General features: G+C 39.3%; 2 protein-coding genes across 2 annotated transcripts in view; both read left to right on the top strand.

The window, feature by feature from the left end:
- Positions 1 to 9,007, top strand: part of LOC309630223 (uncharacterized protein) — a gene marked incomplete at its 5' end in the record, with an annotated part of 49,113 nt that extends 40,106 nt beyond the window's left edge. The window contains one exon of the mRNA XM_082395161.1: positions 8,752 to 9,007. Coding sequence (XP_082251287.1) covers positions 8,752 to 8,760 — 9 coding nt within the window. The 3' untranslated portion in view covers positions 8,761 to 9,007. The remainder of the gene's footprint in view (positions 1 to 8,751) is intronic.
- The window catches only part of OSBPL6 (oxysterol binding protein like 6), a 198,344-nt gene that overhangs the window by 26,214 nt on the left and 145,132 nt on the right, over positions 1 to 26,998 (top strand). The window lies entirely within an intron of this gene.

Genomic DNA, 26,998 nt, shown 5'->3' with positions numbered 1-26,998 from the left:
AATGTGCTGTCCAAGGTAGTCCTTCAGTCAGTGTTGGATAGTGACAGTGTTGTCCAGATTTCAGGCCCTTGGAAAACTTAAGCTTTGCTCGGGTATTTTTTAGAGATTGGATTTTGTAGTTGCAGATAATCATGGTTTCAGTCAGAGAACTGGCGGGTAAGGGATGACATATTCTAAAGGTTTAACTGAGGAGCATTTAGTGATGGAATGATTGAAAGAGGTGAGGACAGGATCCAGAGAACCCCCAAGTACCCTGGAGCTAGCAACTGTGGAAACCGTGACTGTCTCTAGGTCAGAAGGAACCAGGAAGGAAGGAAGCAGTGTTCCTGGGACCCAGTGAGTGAAAGCTCTGGCCATGGAGCTGTAAGTGTAGAAACAGCTATAGCCAGGACAGAAGCAGGCAGGGAGATGGGGATGAGTGTAAATACCTTGACTCCCCTCTCCTCTCCTCTCTTCTCTGATCTCCTGCTGGTGTCTTCTGTTAGCCACATCCATCTGGAAGCTAGAGGTAAGGGATCTTGGGTGATGCAGTCTATAGAGGTCAGCTTCCTGGAGCGCAGAGAAGGGCAAGAGAAGGTTGGATAATGGTTCTGGAAGTGGGTGGCAAATGGAGAATAACTAGCATGGTGTGCAACTTTCCTCTGTTCTCTAAGGATCTCTTTTACCCTTTGAGAGTGTAAGCATTTAGAAGAGAAGTTATTTATAAAAGAATGCCATTTGTAGGAGCTGGCAGTAGAACAGGAACACCAATCAGTCTTATGATTTTCCCAGTTGACTACTCCCTTGCTTGTGCTACATCGAGTCTAGTGCATATTCTACAATTGCTGTTATTTCTTGAGGCGTGTCTCTCCCCCTCTAAACTTCAGGTCCTTTGGATTATGAACTTCCTTTTATTTGTCTTGGTCTCCCCAGCATCTAGCCAGGTGTCTGGCGTGTAGTGGGAAATTATGTCTTGAGTAAATGATGGAATGACTGCTCCTAGCCTCTTTCAAGATAAATTTGACTTCTATAGTGTTTTTCATAGTTAAACAGTTAATCCTCTTTCTCCAGTGCTGGGTCTTCTGCACTATTCTTTTTTGGTGAAAAGTAGGGAGAATTCAGGAATCTCAGCTCCCTACCAGCTGAAGCTCTGGCATTGTTAGTGGCTGCAGTAGAAATACTTCTGCTCTCATTGTGAACCATAAAATAACAGTTTTATTGAGCATCTCCTGTATGACCAACACGTTTACTGATCCTTATAGTAAGTATGAGACCATTACCCATAGAACATGTATGGGGAACAATCTAAAACTCAATGAGGCTTGAGCGTGGTGGTGCCAGTCAAATGCAGAAGGTTTAAAGAGAAGAGGGATCAGTGATAACTCTGTTGTAGACTAAGTTAATTCTGAGTTTGACCTTAAAAATATGTATAAGGTTAGAGGAAGGAGGATGAACTTGCCCTACCATATATCAAGACCTGTTATGAAGTTATAGAAATTTAATGTGGTACTGGCACTAGGACAGGTAATTGACCAGTAGAATAAAATAAAAAGCCCAGAAACATGCTGTATTAGTCTGTTAGGGCTGCCATACAGAACACCACAGACTGAGTGGCTTAAACGTTAGAAATTTATTTTCTCACAGATGTGGAGGCTGGAAATTCAAGATCGAGGTGATGCTGGGGTTGGTTTCTGGTGAGGACTGTGTCCTTGGCTTGCAGATGACTGCCTTCATGCTGTGTCCTCACATGGCCTTTTCTCTGTGCATGCACTCCCCTGCTGTCTTTTATTCTTCTTATAAGGACACCAGTCCTATTGGATTAGGACCACACCCTTATGACCTCATTTAACTTTACCTCCTTAAAGGCTGTATGTCTAATTACAGTCACATTGGGGGTTAGTGCGTCAACATATGAATTTTGAGAGAACACAGTTCAGACCATAACACATGCCTACACACAGGTTTAGAACTTTGGTATATGTCAGATTAGTAGGACAAGGAAGGGCTATTCAGTAAATAGAGCTGAGAATGAATGGTTATCCTTAGGAGAAAAGATGAAAACAGATCCTTACTTCATACCCTATACCAAAAAAAAAAAAAAAAAAAAAATCAACTCCAGAAGGATCAAAATCTTAAATGCCAGAAAAAAAACCACAAAACTTTAAGACTTTAAACTTGGTCATAGGAAAGGATTTCCTAAGGTTGTGTTTTTTTTAGACTTTTAGTTTTCAAAGAAGGAGATTTCTTCAGACACAAAAAACATTTACTATAAAAGAAAGATTGGCAAATTGGACTATATTAAAATTAAGAATTTTTAAAATCTAAACAAACATTATTGAAATTATACGATGCCTGTTATTTGCTTCAATATACTTTGTTGGAACGGAGGGGAAATAGGGGTATAGATGAAACAAGACTGACCATGAATTGATCGTTTTTGAAATTGGGTGATGGGTACATGGGGTTCATTATACTAGACACACAAAAGATGAAAGGATTAGTAGAATATACAGAGAAGTCCAACCAATCAAGGAGAAAGGCGTGAATAGCCCACTAGAAAAATGGACAAAGGATATGAATGGATATTTTATAGATACAGACAAGGAAGCACATATGGCCAAGAAATATACCCAATATGTTCAACATCATTCGTGATTTGGAGGGAAATACAACTCAGGGCCACAATGAGGTACCATTTTCTACCCATTCAATTGGAAAAATTGAAAGGTGTGTTAATATCAAGTGCTAGGGTGGATGGGGATCTGGAGGATCTTATACCCTGCTAATAAATTGGTGCAGCTACCTTAGAAAATGGTTCTGGCATTATCTCATAAACTTTACCACATTTCCAACATTTTGCTTTCAAGTATATATGTAAAAGAAATTCTTGCACATATGTACAGAAATATTTATGGTAGCACTGAACACAACATCAGAAACCTGGGAAACCCCCAATGTCTGTGGGCAAGAGAGTGGATGAATAAACTGTAGTATATTCACCCAGTGGGAGATAGGCCACAGTCAAAATAAAGTATAATGAAAGAGTTGCAGCATAGATGTTTTAACAATATAAAATGAAAAAATTCTAATAATATTACATATAGTGCTCTTTTCTCAAAATTTAAAAACAGCTAAAATCATAACCATAGTTTTTAGGAATACATGTAGATGAGATGATAATATATAGAAAGGAAAGCAGTAGAACATTGAGTGCGGGGTTCAGGATGGTTGTTACCTCAAGTAGTGGGAACCAGGAGGATGAGACTGGGAGGGCTCTTTGGGTACATAAGTTATTGTCACAGTTATTGTTCATGGTTGCATATTACAATATTAGATATGAAGAATGAGTGAATGAGGGCAGCATGTGTGGCCCAGAGATGTGAATGTGTTCATATCAAAGATAGTGATTAATCCAATTCTGTGCAATTGAGGTTGAATAAAACAAGAAAAAGGATTAGGATGAATAGAAAGGGAACAGTAGCATAGTACATTTACCACCAGAAATTTGGAAATTGTATATTTTGCATAGGAGGATAACAGGGTTCAGGCTAAGTAGCTATTACAGAGACTGCAAACAAAACTAACTGCTCATACAAGATAGAAGGTCTCTCTCCCACTTTCTCTCCCTTTCACATGATAATTTAGATCATTGCCATTCAATAAAAATATAATGTGAGCCACTTATGTTACAATATTAAATTTCCTGGTAGCCACATTAAAAAAGAAAAAAGTGAAATTAATTTTAATAATATATTTTACTTATCTCAATATAATCAAATATTATTCCAGCATATAATCAATATAAAAATTAATGAAATACCTTATATTTTCATTTTAATAAGTCTTCAAAGTCTTATATGTATTTTATACTTATAGCACATATCAACTCAGACACTAAATTTTCATCAGAAGTACTTGATCTGAGAGTCCATAAAATATACAGTTGAAAAAGTAGTTTCACATACCCAAGATGTTCTAAACATAGTTAAAAGTTTTCCACTAACTGAGTCAAGCATTGGTATTTAAGATAATTAAAATTAAATAATATGAAAGATTCAGTTCCTCAGTCTCACTAGCCATCTTTCAAGGGCTCGGTAACCACATGTGGCTAGTGGCCATCCTAATGAAAGAGCAGTTCTAGTTCATTAGTCAGCAAGATGTGCTCCCCCAGCCTCTCCCACCGGATTGGCAGCCTTAATATCACCTTGGACTTGATAGAAATGCAAAGTGTAAGTCAGAAATTGGAGATGGGCCCAACACTCTGGGTTTAGCAAGTCATGCAGGTGATTGAAATATATGCTGAAGTTTGAAAACCACAGATACAGAGGCCATTCCGAGACCAATGCTCTATTACCTTGTTGCTCTCCAGTCACTGATAGTATTGGCTTCATCTACAGAGTAGAAGCTAGCTGATTAGGACCACTTTTGCATCCTACCTGTAGGAAGGTTGGGAGCTGGGGAGAGAGGACTATAGTGGGCAAGCAATTTCCTTTTTTAGAGGCTGAGTTGCACACATCCTTCTGCTCAGATCCCATTGAGTAGAGAGAGCTGAGTGGCCATACCTAGCTGTAAGGGAGGCTGGGCACTGTAGACTGGCTGGCTGATCCTGTGCCAAGCTAAAATTTGTGGAGGTGGGGTGGTGGAGGAAGTTCTGTTCCTGAAAGGAAGAAGGGGAGAATGGACACTGAAGGCAGTTTGCAATCTCACCACAAAAGATGGGTGCAGTTTGATTTATTTTGCAACCTAGGGCTTAGGCTTGGTTTTAGTATTTCATTGGCATATTGGGTTCCTTGGAAAAGTCAAATAGATGAAATATGGAAGCATATAATGCCTAAGGAAGTATTAAAGATGCTATGAAATATGTCTAAACTTGAAAGGTGCCAGAGAGAATTCGAGTTACTAAGATCAGCCCTGACCATCCTCCTTTGAAGTGAAGAAGGCTTTGTGTGGCACATTTGTGGAAGGCAGGACTTACCCTGAGGTATGATTGTTCAAAGAATGAGTATATAATTGTCCCAATTCCGTTCTACATAGATAATTGCCATTAACACTTTGATGTGTCTACTACCTAGACTATAAATATTTTTTAATGAAATTATACTTTCTTGCTCTTTTATAGTCTGCCTTTCCTGTCTAACTTACAGCACAAATACATTTCATGTCAATAATATAGATCTGCATTGTTAAAGACTACATAGCATCCTGTAAGTTACCTGTAAGTTAATCAGTTCCTGTTGTGGGGATATTTCCATTGCTTCTACTTTGTTTTATAATCAGCACCACAGTGAATATCTATGTACATTTCCACCCACAACAATTCACGAGTGGTCCTTCGCCCACATCCTCACCATCTATAACATTCTCTTAAATCCCTGCAAATCGAATAAACGTATTAATAAATTTAAACAAATAAGAGGTTAATCTTTGTTCAAATTTACGTCTTTGACATCCATTTTAGGGTTTCTCGAACTGTGCTCCCACCGCCTACGACTGGACCCAGGTGTTCTGGGGTTCAGAGCTATAAACTGGATACAACAATAGTTAACTTTTCTCACTTCACAGACAAAATAAATTACAGTATAGCTTTCCTCTATTTGAAGTTTTTCTTGTATGTTTTCCTTAAATGTTTACCATGTTTTGCTGTTTGCCTATTGTAGAATCTAGCCTAAGATAACTTGATATCACATAAAGATATATATTACCTTTAAATTTACAAAATCAGTAATTTATGTTGCTTTCTCATGAGTACTTTCACTTGAAAGAGGTTAAGTTCGGACACCTCTAATCCAAGAGGCATAGGGCACTATGGCTAAGGGCAGGGGAAGGCTCTGGATTCAAAGTGCTTGGATTTGAATTCTAGATTTGGCACTCCCAGCTGTATGATCTTGGAAGTTACTGAACCTATCAGAGCCTCAGTTTCCTCATATGTAAAATGGGATATAGTACCTATGTTATAAGGCGGTTGTCATGGTTAAGTATGAAGGTTAGTAGTACCCTTGCCACAGCTCACTAACTAATTATTAGCCACTCTTATGATTTTCTTATAGAGGAGGAAACTGAGTTACCTAGCTCGTTACTCTCAGGGTTTAAATAGCATGTTACATTTGCCTTTGTTTCTGTTGTCTTAAAATCACATGAGGTATTGTTCTTTATTTCCAGAACACTGAGTTTCCATTCAGCCCAATACTTTTTTCTGGATTAACAGCTCCAAACTGGTCTTCCAAAAATAGCCCCAGCAATACCCTTCCTTAGAACCTTTCCATTCAGTGTAGTGGTGGTAGGACCTCCTCCTGGGCCTCAGGTCTTCTTGTTTAACTGCTGTGAGAAACATTTCACAGCGACTCACCACATCTGATTTTTTTTTAACAATCAGATAATTTGAAATTGCAACTGACATTGGATAACAAATCATTATATAAAAAAGATTTCCTAATGGCTTGACTAGAAACTGTCCATGGTGTGCTGCCTGGAATGTATTCGTTTTCATAATATTGGGAACTGTAAATTAATATTTTTCACATCTTACAATTCTTCAAGCACTTTCAAAACAGCTGATTCAAGAAACATGTTTAATATTCTGAGTGTAAGAATAGCAAGATTTACTTCTTCAGTCTTCAAGTTTGGAATCAGACCCTCCCCTTTCAGAAAAAAAAAAATTGAGAAAATACTCAACAGGAATCCTTGAATCGGCTTCAGAAACAAAGTACGCAGTAAAAGTGAAATTAGAAATCAGATAACAACCACTTCGTTGATGAATTTCTAATCCCTGTTAAATGGCCTTGCTCTCCTGAAGCTTGGCCTGTCGGTTTTGCTTGGCCTTATTTTATCATGGCTGCTTCCTCTGTATAGGTCGAGGCTTCTCAGTGGGCTGCGAGCAGGACACCTTCATTCCTGGCAATTCTGTTTTCAGTGTTAATCCACCCACAGTAACTGGAATTACTGTGGACATTATTATTTACTCTAGTTGGTTGTTAAAATATTTGGTGTCAAATTAAAAACCTTATCAGAAGCCAGAGCCCTTAATTTCTCTGACATTTTCAGAGCAGACCTGGCGGGGGAATCCCTCATCCTCTGGGAATGTAGGGTGGTGATGACGTGGTGGGGGCAGTGACAGGGATTTCAGGTGGATGTTCAGTAGTTGTAGCATGAGTTCTAGCATCATGGGAGATCTGGCCGTGGACAAGCTATTTAATCTCCCTCTCTACCCATCTTTCATAACAGTACCTACCTCATGGGTGGTTGTGTGTATTAAGAAAGATGATCCACTTATGATGAGATTAGTAGCACAGCATCTGGCACGTAGTAATTCCCTTATGATTACTAGTAATTAGTTAGTATTATTATTCACAATAATAGAGACACTGAATTCTAGAGACACTGAAAATACTCTTGCTGACACACTGTTTTATATATTGAGACAGTAACAGTTCTCTAGTGCCAGATTATAGTATTAGATTATAATACTAATCATAAAGTCTTAAAAACTAATGTTCACTCAGTATTACATTAATAGGAGAAAATGGGAATATTTTCATTACAGTTCTTCATGTTAATTACCGTATACGTCTGAAGTCATATAATTTACTCAGTTTCTATGGTACATGTCATAACACTACTTCAGAAAGTGAAATGTTAATAATAATGACAACAGCAATAATAACTTTTGCACTTACATCTGAATTAATAGGGAGAGAATGCCTGTGCCATTCAGGTTAACATTGTTGAAGATTTCACAGTTGTAAATTACAAGCTTTGCTGGACTACAGTTCTTTAAAATAAATAACATTTCAGGCTGTAATATAACCCACCAACTTGTTATCAATGTGATAGATAGCTAGAGAGACAGGTAGTCATTTTTAAAAAATTTTTTGTTTTGAGATGATTATGGACTTACAGGAAGTTGCCAAAAAATGTACAGGGAGGTCCCGTGTACCCTTCACTCAGTTTTCCCCAAAGGGACCATCTTACATAACTATAGTATAAGGCAAAACCAGAAAATTGACATTGGTACAATCCACAGAGTTTATTCAGAAATGCAAATACTTTTTTCAGTGTATAGCTTGTCTTTTCATCCTCTTCATGGGGTCTTTCATAGAGCAAACGTTTTTAATTTTGGTAAGGTCCAATGTATCAGTTTTTCCTTTTTTTATTGCTGGGTCATGTTTCTCAAAAGCTGGTCCACACCGCACCTGCTTTGGAATCATCTGAAGTGCTTGTTACAAAGCCCATTTGCTTGGGCCCCACCCCAGATATTCTGAATCAGACTCTCAGAGATGGGGTCTGGTAGACTGTTTAATTTAAGAAGCTCCTTAAAACCTGAGAACCACTGATTCGCAGTTTGGCCTTGGGTTTTTTCCTTCTTGCTCTTCCTTGTCTATGGGTCGTCCCATTCATTTCTACCCCTTGTATTATCAAATATGTGTAGATAACTTCTATACAACCTCTGATGAGCTCCGGAATAGCTGCCTTGCTGGATACTTTCTGCTACTGTACGTAGAAGGTCTTAATAAATAGATTATTGGTTAGATGTTACTTTTCTGGACCCCTATATATAAGATGTAGTGGAATAAAAACCATCCTAATTATTATTTATAGATTGTCAGAAAGCCTAGACATTGGTCCTGATGCTTGAAATTACTTAATTACATAATATTTGGGGGGAGGGGGTTTAGTTATATAAAATATATGTAAATATACATTTAAATAGTCTTGGGGTTATTTGTATCTTTTTTGGTCTAATATTTGTACCTCTTCTTCCTTTTATTGGAGCAGATAATTTGATGGAATCTGTATTAGGAGAAGAATTTACAGCACTTGATGAATATCAGTTTTCCTGTGGCTTAACAACCTAATATTTAGATGTTTGGTTGCTCTTTTTAAAAATTTAAAGTATTTTTTTTTTATTAGCATAAAGAATTCCTTGCATGTCTTTAATAGCCCTCTGAAAAATGACAGTTTCATATCTGGATGTTTTATTTGATATTGGAATGTAATCAGAATATTATTAAAATGCCAATTTTAGAATGTCTTAATTTTATATCATTTGTCTGAACTAGTTAGACTACTTTTTTAAATTTATTTATTTTTACAAATTAAATACTCATTTTTTGTTTTCTCCTGAGTCATTTGCTCTGTTCAATCCATGTTTCTAGCTGCTGCAGTCCCTTAAAACTTAAATTGTCCCCTTAAGATGATAGGACATGCTGGAACAGGTCTTGTGATAAAAGATAGCAGCTAAAATGATGATGCAATAAAACTGTGTTTCTTCTGTCTTCACCTTGGAAGAAAATGATACATTTAGGGAATAGTGCTTAATGTTGTTTGTGTCTTCAGACAGTACAATCAGAGTCCAAAAGGCAAGAAAGGAGCGCTAATTTTGTCTTGGTTGTAAAGTTGGATCCACTCATTACCACAGTAGAGAATAGCGATAGCTGTGGGTCATGATGTCCATCCTGTATTAAGGAATATTATGTGCTATTCTATCATGATACCATCTTTCTACATGTGCAACTTTCAGGAGAATTTGATGTCAGAGGGGTTCGAGTTCCATGTGGGCTAGCTAGCCCTGATGACACAATCTCAACTAACTTCAGATGGCCATGTCACTGGCGTGTGCTGTGGGATATACAAGATCTAGTGATAGTGTGATTGGTGTACCTAAATAGAGACATATTGATAAGTAAGTGATCTCTAAAGACTGATGCTGGTAGGAATATATTAAGGATGGTGCAGTCCAGGATGGAGTCCTCCCCGCCCCCATTGAATGTCAGAATTAGTCTACAGCCATGGCTTTGTCTTGGACCTCATCATAATTTGAAACAATTTATCCTCCAACATTTGAGACCCCAAAGAGTTACTATCTTTGACCTTGGCTTCCTATCACTTTTTCTCCCCTCATTCTTCCTCCTACCCAACGTAGTATCTGTCCCTCCCATGGAACCCAGCCTCCTTTCTGTCTTCTCAGTTCATCTGGTCTTGGCGTCATTTCCATAGCTTGGACATCACGTAAGCTGACTCAGCAGGACTGCCTAGTTTTTCTTACCTCTTGTCCTTCACTGATCCACCTGGCCAATCCTGACCTTGAGAAAGCTCTATCATTCTCTTATCTTTGGCTCCTAGGATAAATAACTTTTTTGTTGTAGATATTCAGGGAACTGAGTTGATTTTTTTTTTTTTCCTCCTGCTGGGCCCTCATGGATACTTGGTAAACCTTTCATGTACCTCTGATTGATTCCACTTCCACACGGGCTGTTCCAGGTGTTTTCTTCTCTCAAGACCCTAGTTCCATCCCCATATCTCTGCAGAATTCTTGCTGCTTACTTTTCTAAGGAGATCAACGTCATCAGTTATGAGTTCCCCCAACTTTCATTTTGATCTCCAGTTCTCTGAATTTTTTGTCTTGCTTCCATTCCTCCTGTTTCAAACAACTTGAAAGGTCTTTTCCAATTCTCACCCACCTGCTTCTGCCCTTAATCATATACCTTCCCATTCTTGTGGGACCCTAGTTTGTCATTATCTCCTTCCTTTTTTGTAACTTAAATTTGGTAACTCCTCACCATATGAAAATGTTTGTATCTTTCTTGTTCTTTAGAATAGGATTTCTGAACTATCGACATATTGATACTTGGGCAGTATCGACCTTGCGTCATAGGGTCTGTGCTGTGTATTGCAAGATGTTTAACAGCAACGCTTTACTCACCAGATGCCGGTAGCACTCTGGAGTTGTGACAACCGACAATGATTCCAGATGTTGCCAAATGCCCCTTGAGGGACAAAATTGCCCGCAGCTGAGAACCACTACCTTAGAAAGTCTTCCTCCAACCACACCATTCCATCCATTACCATTCTCCTTTTCTTTTAATTTCCATTATCACCAAGTTTCCCTCGTGGCCTACTCACACTCCTTATCCCCCTTTCCTCACCATTCAATCAGTCGTGAATCAGGCTTCTGACACCACCCATTACGGAAAATACTCTCAGAGGACCAAAGTGCCCTTCTGGCAGCCAAATCCAGTGAGTGGCCTTTTCTCAGTTCCTTAATTTTTGGCAACTTTTGACACTGTAGCCTCATTTTTATGGTATCTATCTTATGTATTCTTTTGCGTCTACTCCCATCTCCCTGTTTCCTTTAGATCTCCTTTCTCCTATACTTTGTAAATATGGGGACTGTCCTCTGTGTAGCCCTCAGCTGTGTTCTTTTTCACAGTTCTCATCCCTTCTCGTGTCTCTTCTGGTCATTGCTGTGTAGATGACTTCTAAATATAGATTCCATCTCAGCTGAACTCTAGGCTTATTGTCCTTTTGCCTTTTGGCTATCTCTACTTGATCTTCTGTATGACACATGAAATACAATATGTTTTTACATATTTAAAAACAAACTCCTTCCCTTCCTTTCTTTCATTGATTCCTGTTAATGGGCTCACAGTCCTTCATTTCAATGGTTCCCAAACATTTTTAGTTGTATACCACAACAGTAAAAAGTTTTGTGCATGTTATATCCAGAACATGATATTTATTAATAAATATTATGTGTATGGTAGTATTGTTATAAAACATAGGAGATAGAAATTTTACAAAGATTAAGGAAAATGAAATTAATACTTAAAATTTTAACAGTAAAATTTTTGTTCTCTCTAAAATATTATCAATAATTTAATACGCTTCATTTTTTAAAATCTGGATTTAATACCCTGTTATACAGAAATTTGAGTACAGTTTATTTTGATTCTTGATTTTAGTGTTTTAGTTGAAAAAGGTACCCTACAAACACATGTGAATTCAAATAGAAGTATATTTTTAGCTATGCTTATGAAATTGTAATTCTTAAGTAGAATGGTTGTCAGGGGCTGGGGAGGAGGGAGTGGGGGTTACTATTTAAGAGGTACAGAGTTTCAGTTTTGCAACATGAAAAGAGCCTGGAGGTAGATGGTTGCACAACAGTGTAAATGTCCTGAATGCCACTGTACACTTAAAAATAGTTTAGATGGTAAATTTTATGTTATGTGTATTTTACCACAATTAAAAACGATAATTTAGAAAGTGCTCAACTGAGAACCAGTCATATAATAATCACTTAATAAAAGTTAATGTTAATAATTGCTATTATTATTTCTATACCACTGTCCTCGCTAATTGTTTCCACAGGCCCATTCATACTTCTGTGTCCTAATTTTGATTCAGTAATTGATCACCTTGCCCATTGGTTCAATAATTAATCACATAGTTCCTTATAATACATAGTAGGCACTTAAGAAACAATTATTGAATAAATGATGTGACAACAATGGATTACAATCACTTCTTGCTTTTTTTTTTTTTTTACTTGAGGGACTTAGTTCTATGACCATGGGCATGGCTTATGATTAAATGTTTGTTTTGATCTGATACCTTAAATGTCCTAATGGCATTCTGCATGGATACATACTCATGGCAGAAGTTTATATTTAAGGCAGTTCAGCACATATAGCACAGATAGACTTTTTTACTCCAGAAATTATGTTGCTTCATATTGTGTATTGGTCATTTTAAAAGTTTTATTTTGTGACTTTAAAAAAGATGTCTTAATAAAGTTATGCCAAATTAACATGATTGCCTTGGACAAGAGTGGCTTTAAGATGATTTTAACATATATCTTGTGAAAGAGTGAGAAGCTATGTTTTTAAGTAGGTTAGATAGGGAAATTGTGCACTCAGAAGAAGAAAAGGGAACACTTCAGTCTTAATCTTTCACAGCTCAAACTCTGCGTTTTACTTGCCTGCTTAACCAGTATTTGAGTCTTCCGATCTCATTTGACAAAGTACCTGCCTTTTCTTTCTTTCCTCACTGGCTACCGGTAACCAACCGTTTTGAGCAGTTGTCTGCCTCAGCAGCCACATTCCAGTAAAATGTAATCACAGTTCCCACATCTCTCTCGGCTTCACTGTCTCCTCCTCTTTCCTCCCTTTCCCGTGAATCAGCAGATGTGGATGACATCATCTTTTCGTTTGGCAGTCCGACCGGTGTTAAACATCGCCATGCCAGAAGTCAAGTGTGGCAAGCCTGCTTCAGCAGTTTTTGCTCTTATTTAAATTGGTGGAAATTTTGAATGAACAAAGAATTTGAATCATAGAAATTTGGTTAAAAAACCAAAAAGCAACCCAGGGATCAGATATGGGTTAGGAGTTCCTATAACCTGAAACCATGAATCAGTGATTTCATACCATCCTGTGGTGCTTTTCAAAATGCTACTAGCTGGCCAAAATGGGAGTAGGATATTAATGCCTTAAGATTTTATCAAAGAAATGTTAGATAAGCTCACTTAATCATCTAAGCCCTGTCTTAAACATTAAAAAACTATCATTTTAAGTTTTTTTTTTAAATTTTATTTATTTATTTATTTTATTTTTTTTGGCTGTGTTGGGTCTTCGTTTCTGTGCGAGGGCTTTCTCTAGTTGCGGCAAGTGGGGGCCGCTCTTCATTGCGGTGCGCGGGCCTCTCACTATCGCGGCCTCTCTTGTTGCAGAGCCCAGGCTCCAGACGCACAGGCTCAGTAGTTGTGGCGCATGGGCTTAGTTGCTCTGCGGCATGTGGGATCTTCCCAGACCAGGGCTCGAACCCGTGTCCCCTGCATTGGCAGGCAGATTCTCAACCACTGCGCCACCAGGGAAGCCCCTTAAGTTTTTTTTTACAATACGGCTGCGAAACAATATATACAATATATGTACACATAAAACCTTCAAAAATGTCCTTGTATTTTCAGATATAAAATTTATTTATAAAATATTATTTAAATTATATTTACATATTTCATATATTTTATTAATATATTTATATAAGTATATAATTTATAAGCTATATAAAATTGATAACCTATATAAAAATTTATAAAATCTATAACCCCGTGTAGCTGGTATATTACAAAGACTTCTTTGCTTTCTCAGGATATAGATTGCTCTACTTGAGACTGAGCACTGTTCACAGTTCTTAGAGGACCTGTGTTCCCCTCTCATTGGCCTGCTCCTCGGCAGGGAATGGACTGTGTCTGGAGGTGAGTGAGAGGGTGGGAATGACTCCTTCAGAGAAGACTGTACAACCTTTACCTGGTTGAGCTACTAGTCCAGATCATAAGAGCGAAGTGGCACATGCATTACATTTCTGTTTCATTTAATCCCAGCATTTACTTAACATTTCCACATGGAGATCTCACAGGTATCTTTAACTGTTTAACATTTTGGTCAAAACCAACCTTTAGATCATCCCCTACTTACCAACTAAGCCTGTGCCTCCTGTCTTTGTGTGAGATATCTCCTCATTCAGTTAGTTGCTCCAGCCAGAAACCTGGGATCTCGTTTGATGCCTCTCTCGCTCACTGCTCTCCTCCCATATTGAACAGTCCTATCCATTCATCTCCAAAATATATCCCAGACACATCCTCTTCTCTCATTTCCATTGCCATAGCTTTCTCATTTCTTGTCCTCCTCCATTCATTCTTTTAAAAATACAAGTCCCATTCTGTCTGTACCCTGTTTGAAGCCTTTCACCACCTCCCATTGCACTAGGAAACAAAAACAACAAAGCAAATCCAAATCCTTTATTTGGCGCTGAATTATTTGGTTCTTACCTATAATCATCACTTCATTTCACTCCTTCCTCCCCTTGCTCACTCTGCTTAAACTCCACTGGTGTCTTTTCAGGTCCATAGTATACCCAGCTCTTTCTTGCCTCAGAACCTTTGCACATGCTGTTCCTTCTGGCTGGAGTTTCCCCTCCCACTTTGGCCTTCAGTTTTTAGCTTAAATGCTGATTCCTCTGAGAAGCCTTCTCCTCCTCTCAAGTTAAATTCGGTCCCTGTTATTATTTTTTCCCATAGTACCGTATCTTTCTTCTAGCATTTAATATTTGTATTCATATGCTTAGCTGTTTAATTTTTTAACCTGTCTCTCCCATCAGACCACAAGTCCAGGAGAGCAAGGGCAGGTCTGTTTGGTGTAACACCATAGCCCCAATTCCTAGCACTGTCTGGCATATAATAGAGGCAGAATATACTGCATGAGTGAACAAATAAATGCCTTTTGTAAAAAGAGAATAATAATATCACATTCCTGACATTTCCCCCGTAGTGTTAAAGGTAGTAAGTAGATGGCCGTCTTGAATTGAAGGTATTCAATAACTGGTGCTACTACTCTCTGTGCTTTTAGAGTTTCATGTGATCCTGAATATCCTGGTGTTTCTATTCAGAGGGAGACTACCGCTTACACTTATTTCATGGTTCCTGACGCTTGGTTAACGATTTAATTTTAAATCACTACTGAGATTTGCCTCGAATGGAAAAAAAGAATTTTATCTAGGTCGTTTAAAATGTATGAGCCTTACTGTACTGTGTAGAACAGCAAAAATAATTTGCTGCTTTGGTCATGAAAAAAATGTATTTTCTCCACATGTTATTTTTTCCCCCTACAAAGTGCTAAGTAACAGATCCAGTATTATCTCTGTAATAAGAAGATTTTGATTGAATAGTAGGTAAGGCTCTAGCAGCCATAATTAAAACGTACTTTTCCAAAGTATGCTTTGTTTCAGGGGTAACGGGGATGCAAATATGAAATGACATGATGGATTTGACTGCAGCAACTTCTTACTTGGTGATTCGGCAGTGTGTCTTCCACTGCCAGTGGGTTTCTACCACAGGAGGGCTGTGTGGGGAGTGCCTTTCTCCTTGCTCAGCTGGGATGTGGTGATTGATTTTTCTCTAGATGCCTTTTCTAGATCCAGTGGCTGAGTATGCTTGGAATATGATTGCTTACCGTTTTCTTCTTAATTTGAAAAAGTCACTGACTGTAATATATGGAAACCTTTTCATAATTGCACTTCTGCTAATTTGAAAATGCTGTTACAAAGCATTTTCTGTTGTTTGCTAGGAGTCTTACTAAAAACTCAGGTTGGGAACCAGGTTTAAGTATGGTGGTGTCCCTGTGTAGTGGTGTGGGACATAGAAAACAATGCAGCCTCACGCTTTCATGAAGAGGAGGCTGGTTCTTAGTCCAAGTCAGTGCGTGGTAACCACCTGGGTACAAAATACTCTGTTAGACCCTGTGTGGAATGCACACAGATTGAACTAATCCTCCTCTAGTGGGAAACAAGTGTACGTGGAATAACTAGAGCCAATGATTTATGCACAGGGCTGTTCTGTCTTCAAGGTGCATCCACATATACACTGTGTTTTGGGGCCTCAAAGCAACCCTATGAAGTAGGTGGGAGCGTGTGTGACTGTTATTGTTCTACCTAATTTACTGATGACAAAACTGAGCTTCGGATGACTTATGATGTGTTCACGGGTATGTAAGTGGTAAGTGGCAGAACTGGCACACAAAGCTGTGTCTTAGACTCTAAGCTCCCAGCCTAAAACTCCATAGTACACGCTATAGGAATTCAAAGAAGGGGAGGATGTTGGGGTGCTGGCTTGGGGCACCCTACAAAGCCCCTGCACTCCTTGCTCCCACAGTTTTGGAAGAGACCCTGAAAGCTGACCTCTTAGCCTCCAACCAGATGCTGGCCCCTTCCTCTCTCGCTCCATCAGTTCTATCCTCTTTTTGGTGTTTCTGCAGTTCTGACCTTACCACTGGTTCTCTCCTGTCTCTCTGCTCCCAGTTTTACCCTTGATCCAACTTCCCTTTCAGGTCATCACCCTCTGTCTCCCTTCTTCCCTTCACTGCGAGAGCATTTCCTGAATCTCCTGTATGAATGTGATTCACCCCTCAACCTGAAACTTACTTATCAGTAAGATCCCCAGTGGTGTCTGAGTTCCTGTCTTGGTCCGTCCTCTCCTTGGTCTCCATGCAACCTGCCTCTGTGGACCAGCCATCATTTCTTGAATGTCTCCTCTTGCGGGTTGGATTCTGGGCACCTTCTCTTTTGGCTGCATTCCTGCTGCTGCTCTGTCTTCCATTGCTCTACCTCCACTCTACCCCTCAAGTATTGACAGCTCTAGAGTTTCATGGTCTTCTGAGGCATGAGAACTGAATTATCTATGGCCATCTCTTCATGTCCAGTGGCTACCTTGTCACCAAAAGATGACCACCAGTTCCTGTGCTCTCCCGAGGTTCTGATCTCTACATATCATATCACACTGTGCCCAAAATGGAGCAGAAGTTCTTTCCATCTATTATGGAATCATTCTCCAGTTTCCCAAAATAGAAGCCTTGGTGTCATCTTCATATGGGGTCATCAGGAAACCATGATGCTTTTCTCTTAGAATTATTTATGTTGGCCTCCTAATTAGCCTCCCTTTCAGTCTCACCCCGCTCCAGAAAGTCTTCCATTCCACTTCTACAGTTACCTTCCTCTCAATTTAGTCTCATTATATCACTCTCCTGATTAAAGGTCCCTGACTCCCATTTGTCTTCCCTAGAGGGCAAGAGCCAATTCCACTCACAGTGACTAGCATCTGGGCCCTGAATGCAGTAAACACTCAAAAATATTTGTTGAGTGAATAAATCTGGTTCCAATCTCGCGTGTCATCTTTATCTCCCTGTGAGCTGCCCCCATGCCGTTGTGTACCCGACTTCTCACCATTTCCCAAACATGTCCAGTTCTTGACTGTTTCCTGCTTTTGTTGGTTTTATACTTCTATGTCCCTTATTAAATTTCAACTCAAACCTGTTTTGTCTTGGGCACCTTATAAATTATTTTTCAGTTCTGAAGAAAGCATCCTTTTGTCTTTTTCTTCATTTTCTTTGTTGAATTCAATCAGCGTTCATTGCGTCTCTTCCTTTTTTGTTCTTGTCTATTTCTGTTGTTAATTTTTGTATTTCTGATTCTAGGTGATTTAAAAAAAATTCTCCAAGTGCTTGTGTGAGGATATTTAATTCAGTTTGGAATGTGGTGTTAACGGTTTTCTTCTGCTTCATGGTTTTTGGTGGGGAGAATTTTCAGCAGCTGTTTGATTTTATGCTGAAAGTTTTCTATCACTAGGCATTTCATGGGTGTGTTTTCTGGTTCAGGAACTCTCATTTCTGTCAGAGGGGCAGTTTCTTTAAGGGATGATGATGGTGGTGGTGATGGACCGTGAGGGTCTGGGGTGTTGCAGTATCCTTAATTTCTCCTTCTAAGGTCCTTCACTGTGATGGCACTACTCCTTCCTTTATTTCTTTCTCATCCAGAAGCAGTACTTCTCTGAGGCCTGGGTCTCTCTCACCTTCAAGCCCTTTCTCGACATGTAGCTGATACTGCGAACTACCAGCTCTCAGGCCTGTGTGTGGTGTGTGAGCTCTTGGTGCAGGAGCTTCTGTCCCCCTTTGCGGGTGATTTTGTTTGTACTTCATCTCCGTGCCCCTGTTCTCCTTTTCACAGAGCTTCCCCACTCTTCACGCGCACTGGTTTCCAGCGGCACCAAAGCAGTAGCAGGAGCTGCATTGGAAACTGGTATTTATTTCTTCACTCACAGGTAATTTGAAGTTTGTGGTATTCTCTGTCCCTAACAATGCTGAATGGCTTGGGTCTCGTGATCATTTTGCCCTTGTTGATTTTGTGGTCTTGGGGGAGGATTGTAGAGTCATTTGGGTCCATGCAGCTGTCATTGTCCTCCAAACCTGAAAGCTCCTGCAAGGAAAGTTATATTCTCCCCACTTTCAGATGAGAAAACTAAGAAAAGCTAAATGACTTGGCCAAGATTGCACAGATACTATGTACTGGGAGAAAAGGAGATCTTGTTCTTTTGCTTACATCAGAAAACGTTTATATCTCCTGTGTGAAGCTTATTTATGGTTTGGCAGAGGGTCATTGTAAACTTTCTTGATACATTTTAAGAGTGCTATGGGGAAGTGAGGGTCCTCTGAAAATGTTTAGTGTTTCTTTAAAAGAAATTTCAGGTTTGGTTGGGGGTGTGATGGTATGTAAATGTGTACAAACTGAAAGTTTGTGTGACTTTCTCTTTTTACAACGAAATGAAATTTTTTCTATGATTTTCTCTCAATGCATATTGTTGAAGATCAGCAAAGAATGCAGTCCAATTTGTGACCCTGATGTTAGTTGTGTTAGGGTTAGAAAAGGATAGCCACTGATGGAAAACATGGTTCTATTTCATTAAGGAAGGATCAGGAAATACTGCTGTCTGTGCCTGCAGCAGCATCTGGTTCCTTTCACTGCAAGGAGGATGATGGAGACGTTTGTGTCATGTCTTCAATCACAGCGTTTCTCCTGCGCTTTGGTTTGGGGATTTGAGGACTAAGAGTGTCGGGTATTTTCGAGGAAGAGATGAGAATTCTCTGGCTTGTTTCATTTTCTATCTATACGAGTAACATCTACTTATGCTGATATTTGAAAAATAAAAAAGTACAAAAAAAGAAAAAAATCACCTAAAATCTTACTATCCAGAATTCACTTTTGTTAATTTTCTGGTGTTGTTTGCCCTGCTGGTAGTTTTTTTGTTTTGTTTTGTTTTATTGTGTATTTTTAAAAAAATAAAATACTATGCTGTACATGCTAGTTTGTAGCCTACTTTTTTGATGTACCGATAAAATGTGAACATTTTTCCAATAAATCATCTATGGCATGATGTTTAATAGCTATACATTTAGTCCCTTACATAGATGTGCCATACTTTACCTGATCAGTCTGCTAGTGTTGATTTAGGTTGCTTTAGGTCATTTTTGCTGTTATCGCATTGTAGTGAATGTTCTTGCAAATGTATCTTTGTGTACACTTCTGATATGTAAGGAGTTACTCCTTCTCCTGCTAAGATTGATTGTCCTTTTTTGGTTTGGAGAAATAGAATTAAATGTACAGAACCTTTTTTTTTTTTTTAATTATTTATTTATTGATTGATTATTTTTGGCTGTGTTGGGTCTTCGTTTCTGTGTGAGGGCTTTCTCTAGTTGCGGCGAGCGGGGGCCATTCTTCATCGCGGTGTGCAGGCCTCTCACTGTCGTGGTCTCTCTTGTTGGGGAGCACAGGCTCCAGACGTGCAGGCTCAGTAGTTGTGGCTCACGGGTCCAGTTACTCCGCAGCATGTGGGATCTTCCCAGACCAGGGCTCGAACCCGTGTCCCCTGCACTGGCAGGCAGATTCTCAACCAGTGCGCCACCAGGGAAGCCCCAGAACCTTTTTACATCTATTTCCTTTCCTTCAACTTTTCAATCTTTGTTTTGTGTTTGAGTTTAAGGAACTCCCTGCAGGCTCATTCCTTGACCCTCAGTTTTTCTTCCTCCGGGCTCACTCTACATCAAATTATTCTATTTTCTACAACTTCGGGTGTCATCTTTATGCTGTTGACACCCAGACACTGACCTTGTAGCCAATTTATAAGTAAATCTTCAATTGCTATTATAAAATCTCTAACTAGATGTGATTCATAATCTCCCAGCAGCATACTATAACTCTGAACATGCATGATACTTCCCACTGTCTCCCAGCAGGAGAGTTCTGGGCTACAGAGCCGAGTTTTCTAACTGCCTGTTGGACATTTCACTAAGGTCTCCGATAAGACATTTCAAACTTCAAGTGCAAAATAATAACTATAGCTGCTAATATTTTATTGAGATTATTGTGTGCCATGCTAAGTGTTTCACTTTACATGAGTTAGTTTATTTTATCCCAACAGCCATATAGGTGGTACATTATTCCCATTTTACAGATGATGAAAACAAAGGCACAGAAGCTTACATAGAAGCTAGTAAATCTTACTGTGCTCTTTACAGATATTCTGTGTGGTTTACAAAATGGAGTTCTTGATGAACTTCACCCTATAGTGTCTTCCCAAAGTATTTCTTATCTTGGTAAATGGTGTGCTACTTAGGAGCTCATACTAGCAAATTGAGAGACATCCTTGGTACCTATTTCTCCCTCCTTTGTCAGTATCCCCTGTTGATCCTACCTTCCAAATATATCTTGAATAATGCTACTGTTCTGCACACCTGCCGCAACCCCCCCAAAGCAGGCCATCGTCATCTCCTGCCTCAACAACTGCTAGCCCATGCCTCTGCTCTTACCCCGTCAGGACTAGTCCTCACACACCGGAAGATCTTTTACAAATGCAGATCTAGTCTTTCACTCCCCTGTTCATAGCCTCCCATTGTACTTAGAATGAATAAAAGTCACCGCTCTGATTTTGAAGGCGCTGCTTCTCTTCCCAGCCTCACTCACATCTCCCTTGACCAGGCCACACCTTCCCTTCCTTAGGGCTTCTGTACTTGCTATTCCTTCTGCCTGATATACTCCTCAGCTCCTTTCTTCACCTGAACAACTCCCGCTCCTTTTTCTGTTTTCATTTTAAATGTACTTCCACCGAGCAGAAGCCTTCTCAGGTTCCTTGATATAAATGAGGATTCTCCCTTATGTTCCCAGACTTCTGCTCTTCACCCTCACGATACCAAATACAATCTATAGACTCATAATCTTAGACTTAGACTCCTTTAGAATATAATCTTAGACTCTGAGGGATTATTTATCTGATATCTTCCTCCCCGTGCCACCCCACCTGTCAGTGCCCTGAGAAGGCTGGGGCTGTGTCTATTTTGTTCACCTTTGAACCTCAACCCTAAGTACAATCCCTGGCAGATATGAGACATTCAGCAAATATTTGAGTGAAAAAAGAAAGTATAAACATATTGAGCTCCTTCCAGGCTGTACCTGGAAGTGAGATGAGCTGAGATGTCTCTTTCTCCGTACAGGGGTGAGGATGTGTATTTGATTCTCTCTTTGTCCAGGGGGAGCCTAAGGACTGAAGGCCTGGGACTCACGTTTAGGCAAACAAGGGAGTGGTGGGCTCAGGGAGTGAAAGATGGTCCATAATGGAGGAGTAAGAATCAAAGGAGGGTAGAAAGAGCCACAGCTCTGCTTCCGTCCCAGTGGGAGAGCCCATTGTGATCCCTCATAGGGGTTGAAGGATTGAATTAGAACCGGTTCTTAAACCTTTTATTTGGTAAGCCCTCTACTCTGTCAATATTGTAAAGCCAAACTTAGCAACAGTTACTATGGGTTTCTTTCCTTCTTCTTCTTCCTGCTCCTTTCAGCTATTGGAATATCTGTGTTTAATTTTCTGTGGCATAAAATTTCATTAACTGTGGGTGTGCCATGTCTGCTTACAAGGGCTTGCCGTGGGAGCAGAAAGGAGGTTACAAGGGGCCTTCAGGGTTGATTACTGCGGAGGAGGGGGCGTTCAGCAAGGGCCTCTCAGAAACCATAATATGTCCTTCTGGCAATCCAGTCTGTCCTACAAGGCACCTGTGTGGGGATCTTTTAAGGCTCGCAGTAGTTTCGGTTTTGAAGGCAGTTTTTTCTGATCACGCACTCTTCCTGCCTAAAGCGGTGAAGCCACAGAAGAACTATGTTGATTTAAATTCTAAATTTAATGACAGTACCCTCATAGGCACGGGCGCCAAATGGAGACGATTTCTGTATTCCTGTTGTACTGCATTTCCCTCATCAGACTACAAATAATGGTGGCGGCAGCCATCCTATACATGTGGTTGTCATTGTGTAATTTCACCTTTTGAAATGCTGGATTCTGAGCAGAAAGAAATGTGCTCTCTCATATTTCCGTGCCTGCATGTTTATCCTTTGGATTCTTAAGAATATCTGAGACCAAAGAGCAGTGTTCTGTTGAAACTACACTTAACCGTATGAGCTACTACACCAAAAATGTTCCCTGGGCACTTTAGAGATTGCAAAGACTGAGTTCTTGATTGCATTGGAAATAACTCATGCACTGGAAAGCTACCATGCATTTTTAGAAAATTGTTGCCCAAAAGGTGTACAGCCTTGAATGTTATCACTTCATTTCTCCTTTTTAAATATGTGGTTAATATTAGTCATTTGCAACAGGGATTGGCAAAATTTACAGCAAGGCCAGATAGTAAATATTAGGAGTTTCATGAGCCATACAGTCTGTTGCCGACCACTCAACTCTGCTCTTGTAGTGTGAAAGCAGCCATAGACACTACACAAGTAAATGGGCATGGCTATAGGCCAATAAAACTTTTATTACAAAATAAGCAGAAGGCAAGATTTGACCCATGGACCATAGTGTGCTGCCATAGTTAGCATAATTGCCCAAACCAAAACAGTTAAAGCAGGGGAGATGATTTGAGTGAAACAAAAAATAGGAGACTTGCTCTCATATGGTCAGTGCCTAAACCCAGATTTTAGAGAGGAGCTCGGGAGTCTTTGTTAACTATGACCAAGTTAGATGCCATCTGTGTCACAGATAACAACACTGGTTACTTGAGGCCATTTGAATAGAACTAAATTTAGATATGCAGAGAGGCATAATTCCTACCCCATTCCTTTTGATTAGTGCTAATACTGTAGACTATGTTTAGTCAGCATGAATTAGATGTCTACTATTCATTCCCTCCTGACTTGATGAATTCATGGCACAACTCTATCTTAGAATAATTTTGGATCTGTACTAAAATAATATGAGCTTCTGGTAAGCAGTACATCAGGGATTACCATGTGTAATCAGGGCCCCTGGTGAGATCAGTATGAGGGAGCACTGGTTTCTCTGTAAGTCCTGAACATTTCTGATATAGGGACTGTAGACAGAATCTGTAGAAGGTAGCACATATTAGAGAACATTCAAAACACCATAAAAGAGGAGAAGTTGTCACTGCTGATAAGTTGTGCAAAAATAGGTTTCAGGAATTGCTTTTGAAGGAGAAGTAGAAATGGATGACAAATTGAGTTGGTTGGTTATTTGCTTTTGTGAAGAAACTTCTTCCAGGATTCATGAGAATTTCAGACATTGATGATGAAATTTGATATGGGTACAGGTTTGTTAATAATTCAGTGGTTTAAAGGAATTTTAGATCTGGTCCAACTCTTTCACAGTTGGGGAAATTGAGGCTATCTGAGTAATATCACCATACTCATTTTCTTATTTTGCTGTATTATCTACATGCTATATATTCTGAAGGGATAAATTCAGAGCTAGCAAATCAGAAGTGGATATAAGAGTTAGTGTTATTTTTTTTATGTGCATATTTATTTTATCCATCATTGTAGTGGAGGTGGGGCTGCCAGTTGCCATATTTAGCAAATAAAAATATAGGATACCAAGTTAAATTTGAACTTCAGACAAACAAGGGATCATTTTTTAGTATAAAATTGTAGTATTAAATGCAGTATTTGAGACATACTTATACTATACGATTCCATGTTTAATTGACACTCAGATTTAACTAGATGTCCTGTATTTTATTTGGCAACTCTACTGAGAGCACACAAGGTGAAAATTGAGAAGGACTAGCCATGATGGCTACCAGAATTGGCTAGCTTGCAAATCCTAGCACCCACCTGGAGAGCTTATTAAGAATTCTAATTTCCAGGCCCATACCAGAGAGTCTGAATCAGTAGGACTGGGGATGGGGGGGTGGGGTTCAGGTATTAGTATTTCTAAACAGTGTCCCCAGGTGATTGTGCAAAGCTTTGGGGCCCGCTGTTTTGTAATGTGCACTCGCTGGTGTTCTCTGGAATAGAAGTTTTCAAGGAGGTAACTCTCTGGTCTGGACACCATTACTTTCCACTGGCTGAGACTCTGTAAGAGTTTTGCTCCATTGATTGAATAGTTAGTACTACGGAGGTTGTCTTGAGGCTTACTTATCAAATTACTCAGCCCCTCACCTTCATTTCCTTCATTCACAGTGTGATATCGGGGCCTGGGTTTAGAGGAAAAGTGGGGACAGATTCGATAAAGTGAACTAATTTGGAGGAGGGGGATGACAGAGGAATGGTTCAGTCTAAAGTCCTGTAGAGTTTCCTTTTCAAACACCCTGTTCTCACTAAATTCCTCTGTCCTCCCACTTGTCAGTGTTTCCTCCTATATGATAGGACTTAATTGTTAAAAGTGACCTTTGAAGAAGTCATCTGGTCCAAAATCCTTGGGATGAAATCTATTCAAGCCTTGGTGTTCACATCATCCTGAGGTTTGATCTTGATGTCTGGTTTCTCTGCTACAAGCGGTGGCAATCAGGATCTGGGTAAGCAGTTGAGAAGCGAAGCTCCTTGACTTGGTGGACCACACGGGCAGTTACGTGGTTTTATGGACATTGGGAGGCTTTTCTCTTTGGCAGAAAAGCTGTACACCCCTGTGATGTTTTAGAGAAAAAAAAAAAAAAGCATTGAGCTGGTGTTTAGAGAAAGCAGCATAGCCTCTTAGAGAAAAGATCCTTTCTATGGATAGGAGATGTTAAACTGTAAGGGGAAATATAAACTTAGAAACTAACTTTAACTAGAATGTGAAGGTTTTGCTAACAGGGTGATAGCCGGAGGGGGGATTTTAGCTTCAAGCCTTGGTTTTTCTTGAATCGACCAGCCCTTTAACAGAGGTGTTGTGCAATGTTCTTTACCATAACAAAGGAATAAGAAGTGGACAGTTTCAATCATGTTTCTATTAAGTAATTTCATATTCAGCAGTTCAGAGGGTCTTCCTAGGGCCATCCTGAAATCCAGCGGTTGGCAGGGTTAACAGGCACTTTTTTTTTTTTTTTTAAGATGTTTTTCTGTTGTGGACCAATTTTGAGAGTCTTTATTGAATTTGTTACAATATTCTTCTGTTTTATGTTTTGGTTTTTGGCCGCGAGGCACATGGGATCTTAGCTCCCCAACCAGGGATTGAAATCGCATCCCCTGCATTGGAAGGCAAAGTCTTAATTAACCACTGGACCAATAGGGAAGTCCCTAGCCATCACTTTTTAGGGAAGTCATGGAAAAAAACGGCTGTGGCATTTGAGGCCACCTGAGGAGCGCACCAGGTCACTTCATGCAGAACTAAAGGCCATGATGGAGAGCTGAACTGAAAGGAACATGTTCCCCTAAACCAGATCTTAAAAGACAGTGGCACACTGCAAATAGGCACTTGGTACATACATCTATTATTTGAAGATAAGATTAATGCAAAAGAATTTATCTAAGTGATTTTCTTTTAAATATATTTTTGAACTATAATGTGCTTATTTAAAACATCACTTTGACATGCTTACTTACTTTGAAACTTGGTCCTACAACAGCACACCAGGCCAGCCTGTTTGTCTTCTCAGGGTACATCTTGGCTCTTGGAGATTAGCCTGGGATGTTAGAATAGAATCACACTGGGAAAACACACACACTCTCTCCCCTGCCCCCTCTCTTTGAGTTCTATTTTGTGCTAGTTGTAAGGTTAGCCTAATAGACAGGTTTAAAAAAATAAATAAATGAAGCCGAGATGTCCACTGGGCTTCCTTGAGTTGAATATATATGTGCCTTAACATTGGAGAGCCAGAAGTTTAACGTCTAGCTTTCTAAGTATAATCAATTTGCATTAAGAATTTAATGTTTCTTATTCCTAATGCTGTGATTTTATATGAACTAATGAGCATTGTTTTGGATGGGCAAGCTTCTGTGGATTTTATAAGGGTTGATTCTCAATTCTGAATTTGTGAACTATCAACATCATTTAAAATCCTAAACCATCTTCCTTCTGCGGTGTGGTTTTAGGCATCTTCTCTCAGCCATCAAGTTGATATGTGCACAAGACACTCCAACTTTTCCTAAAGGCCTAAATTTTTGCATTATGATGCAAAATAAATCATATAGTATATCTTGTAACCAAATATAAATAGGATTTGTGCTATCCATATTTTTGACTTATCAGTTCTATTACTGTTTTTTTCAGGCAGGAATTATTGAAAAACGAGTGGCTACACCTCATGTTTCTGTTGAAAGAAATATGTTAATGATCTCTTCAAATATTCTGGGATGGAATGTGGTCTGTTAGTAATTACAAATCTTCATTATTATTAATTTTCTATATTTACTTATTACTTTACAGTTTAGAAGTTACTTTTATATCCATTGCCTTGCTTGATACTTAGCAACAATCCAGGGTTGTTTTGAGTGAGGTGTGCAGGGCTTGTTATCTCCAGCTTATAGATGTATAAAATGAGGTTCAGAAAAGGTCCAGAGGCCCAGTAGCTACTAAGTAGTGGAGAGGGGATTTAAGTTCTAATTTTTTTTAAAGACCTGTAGTCTTTAAAAAAAACATTGGAACGTTTCAAACATGTACAAAGTG

The sequence above is a fragment of the Balaenoptera borealis genome (assembly GCF_965194805.1).
Source record: "Balaenoptera borealis genome assembly, chromosome: 6".
Taxonomy (NCBI): domain Eukaryota; kingdom Metazoa; phylum Chordata; class Mammalia; order Artiodactyla; family Balaenopteridae; genus Balaenoptera; species Balaenoptera borealis.
The sequence above is the reverse complement of the archived record's forward strand: the minus strand, read 5'-3'. Positions and strand labels throughout refer to the sequence as shown.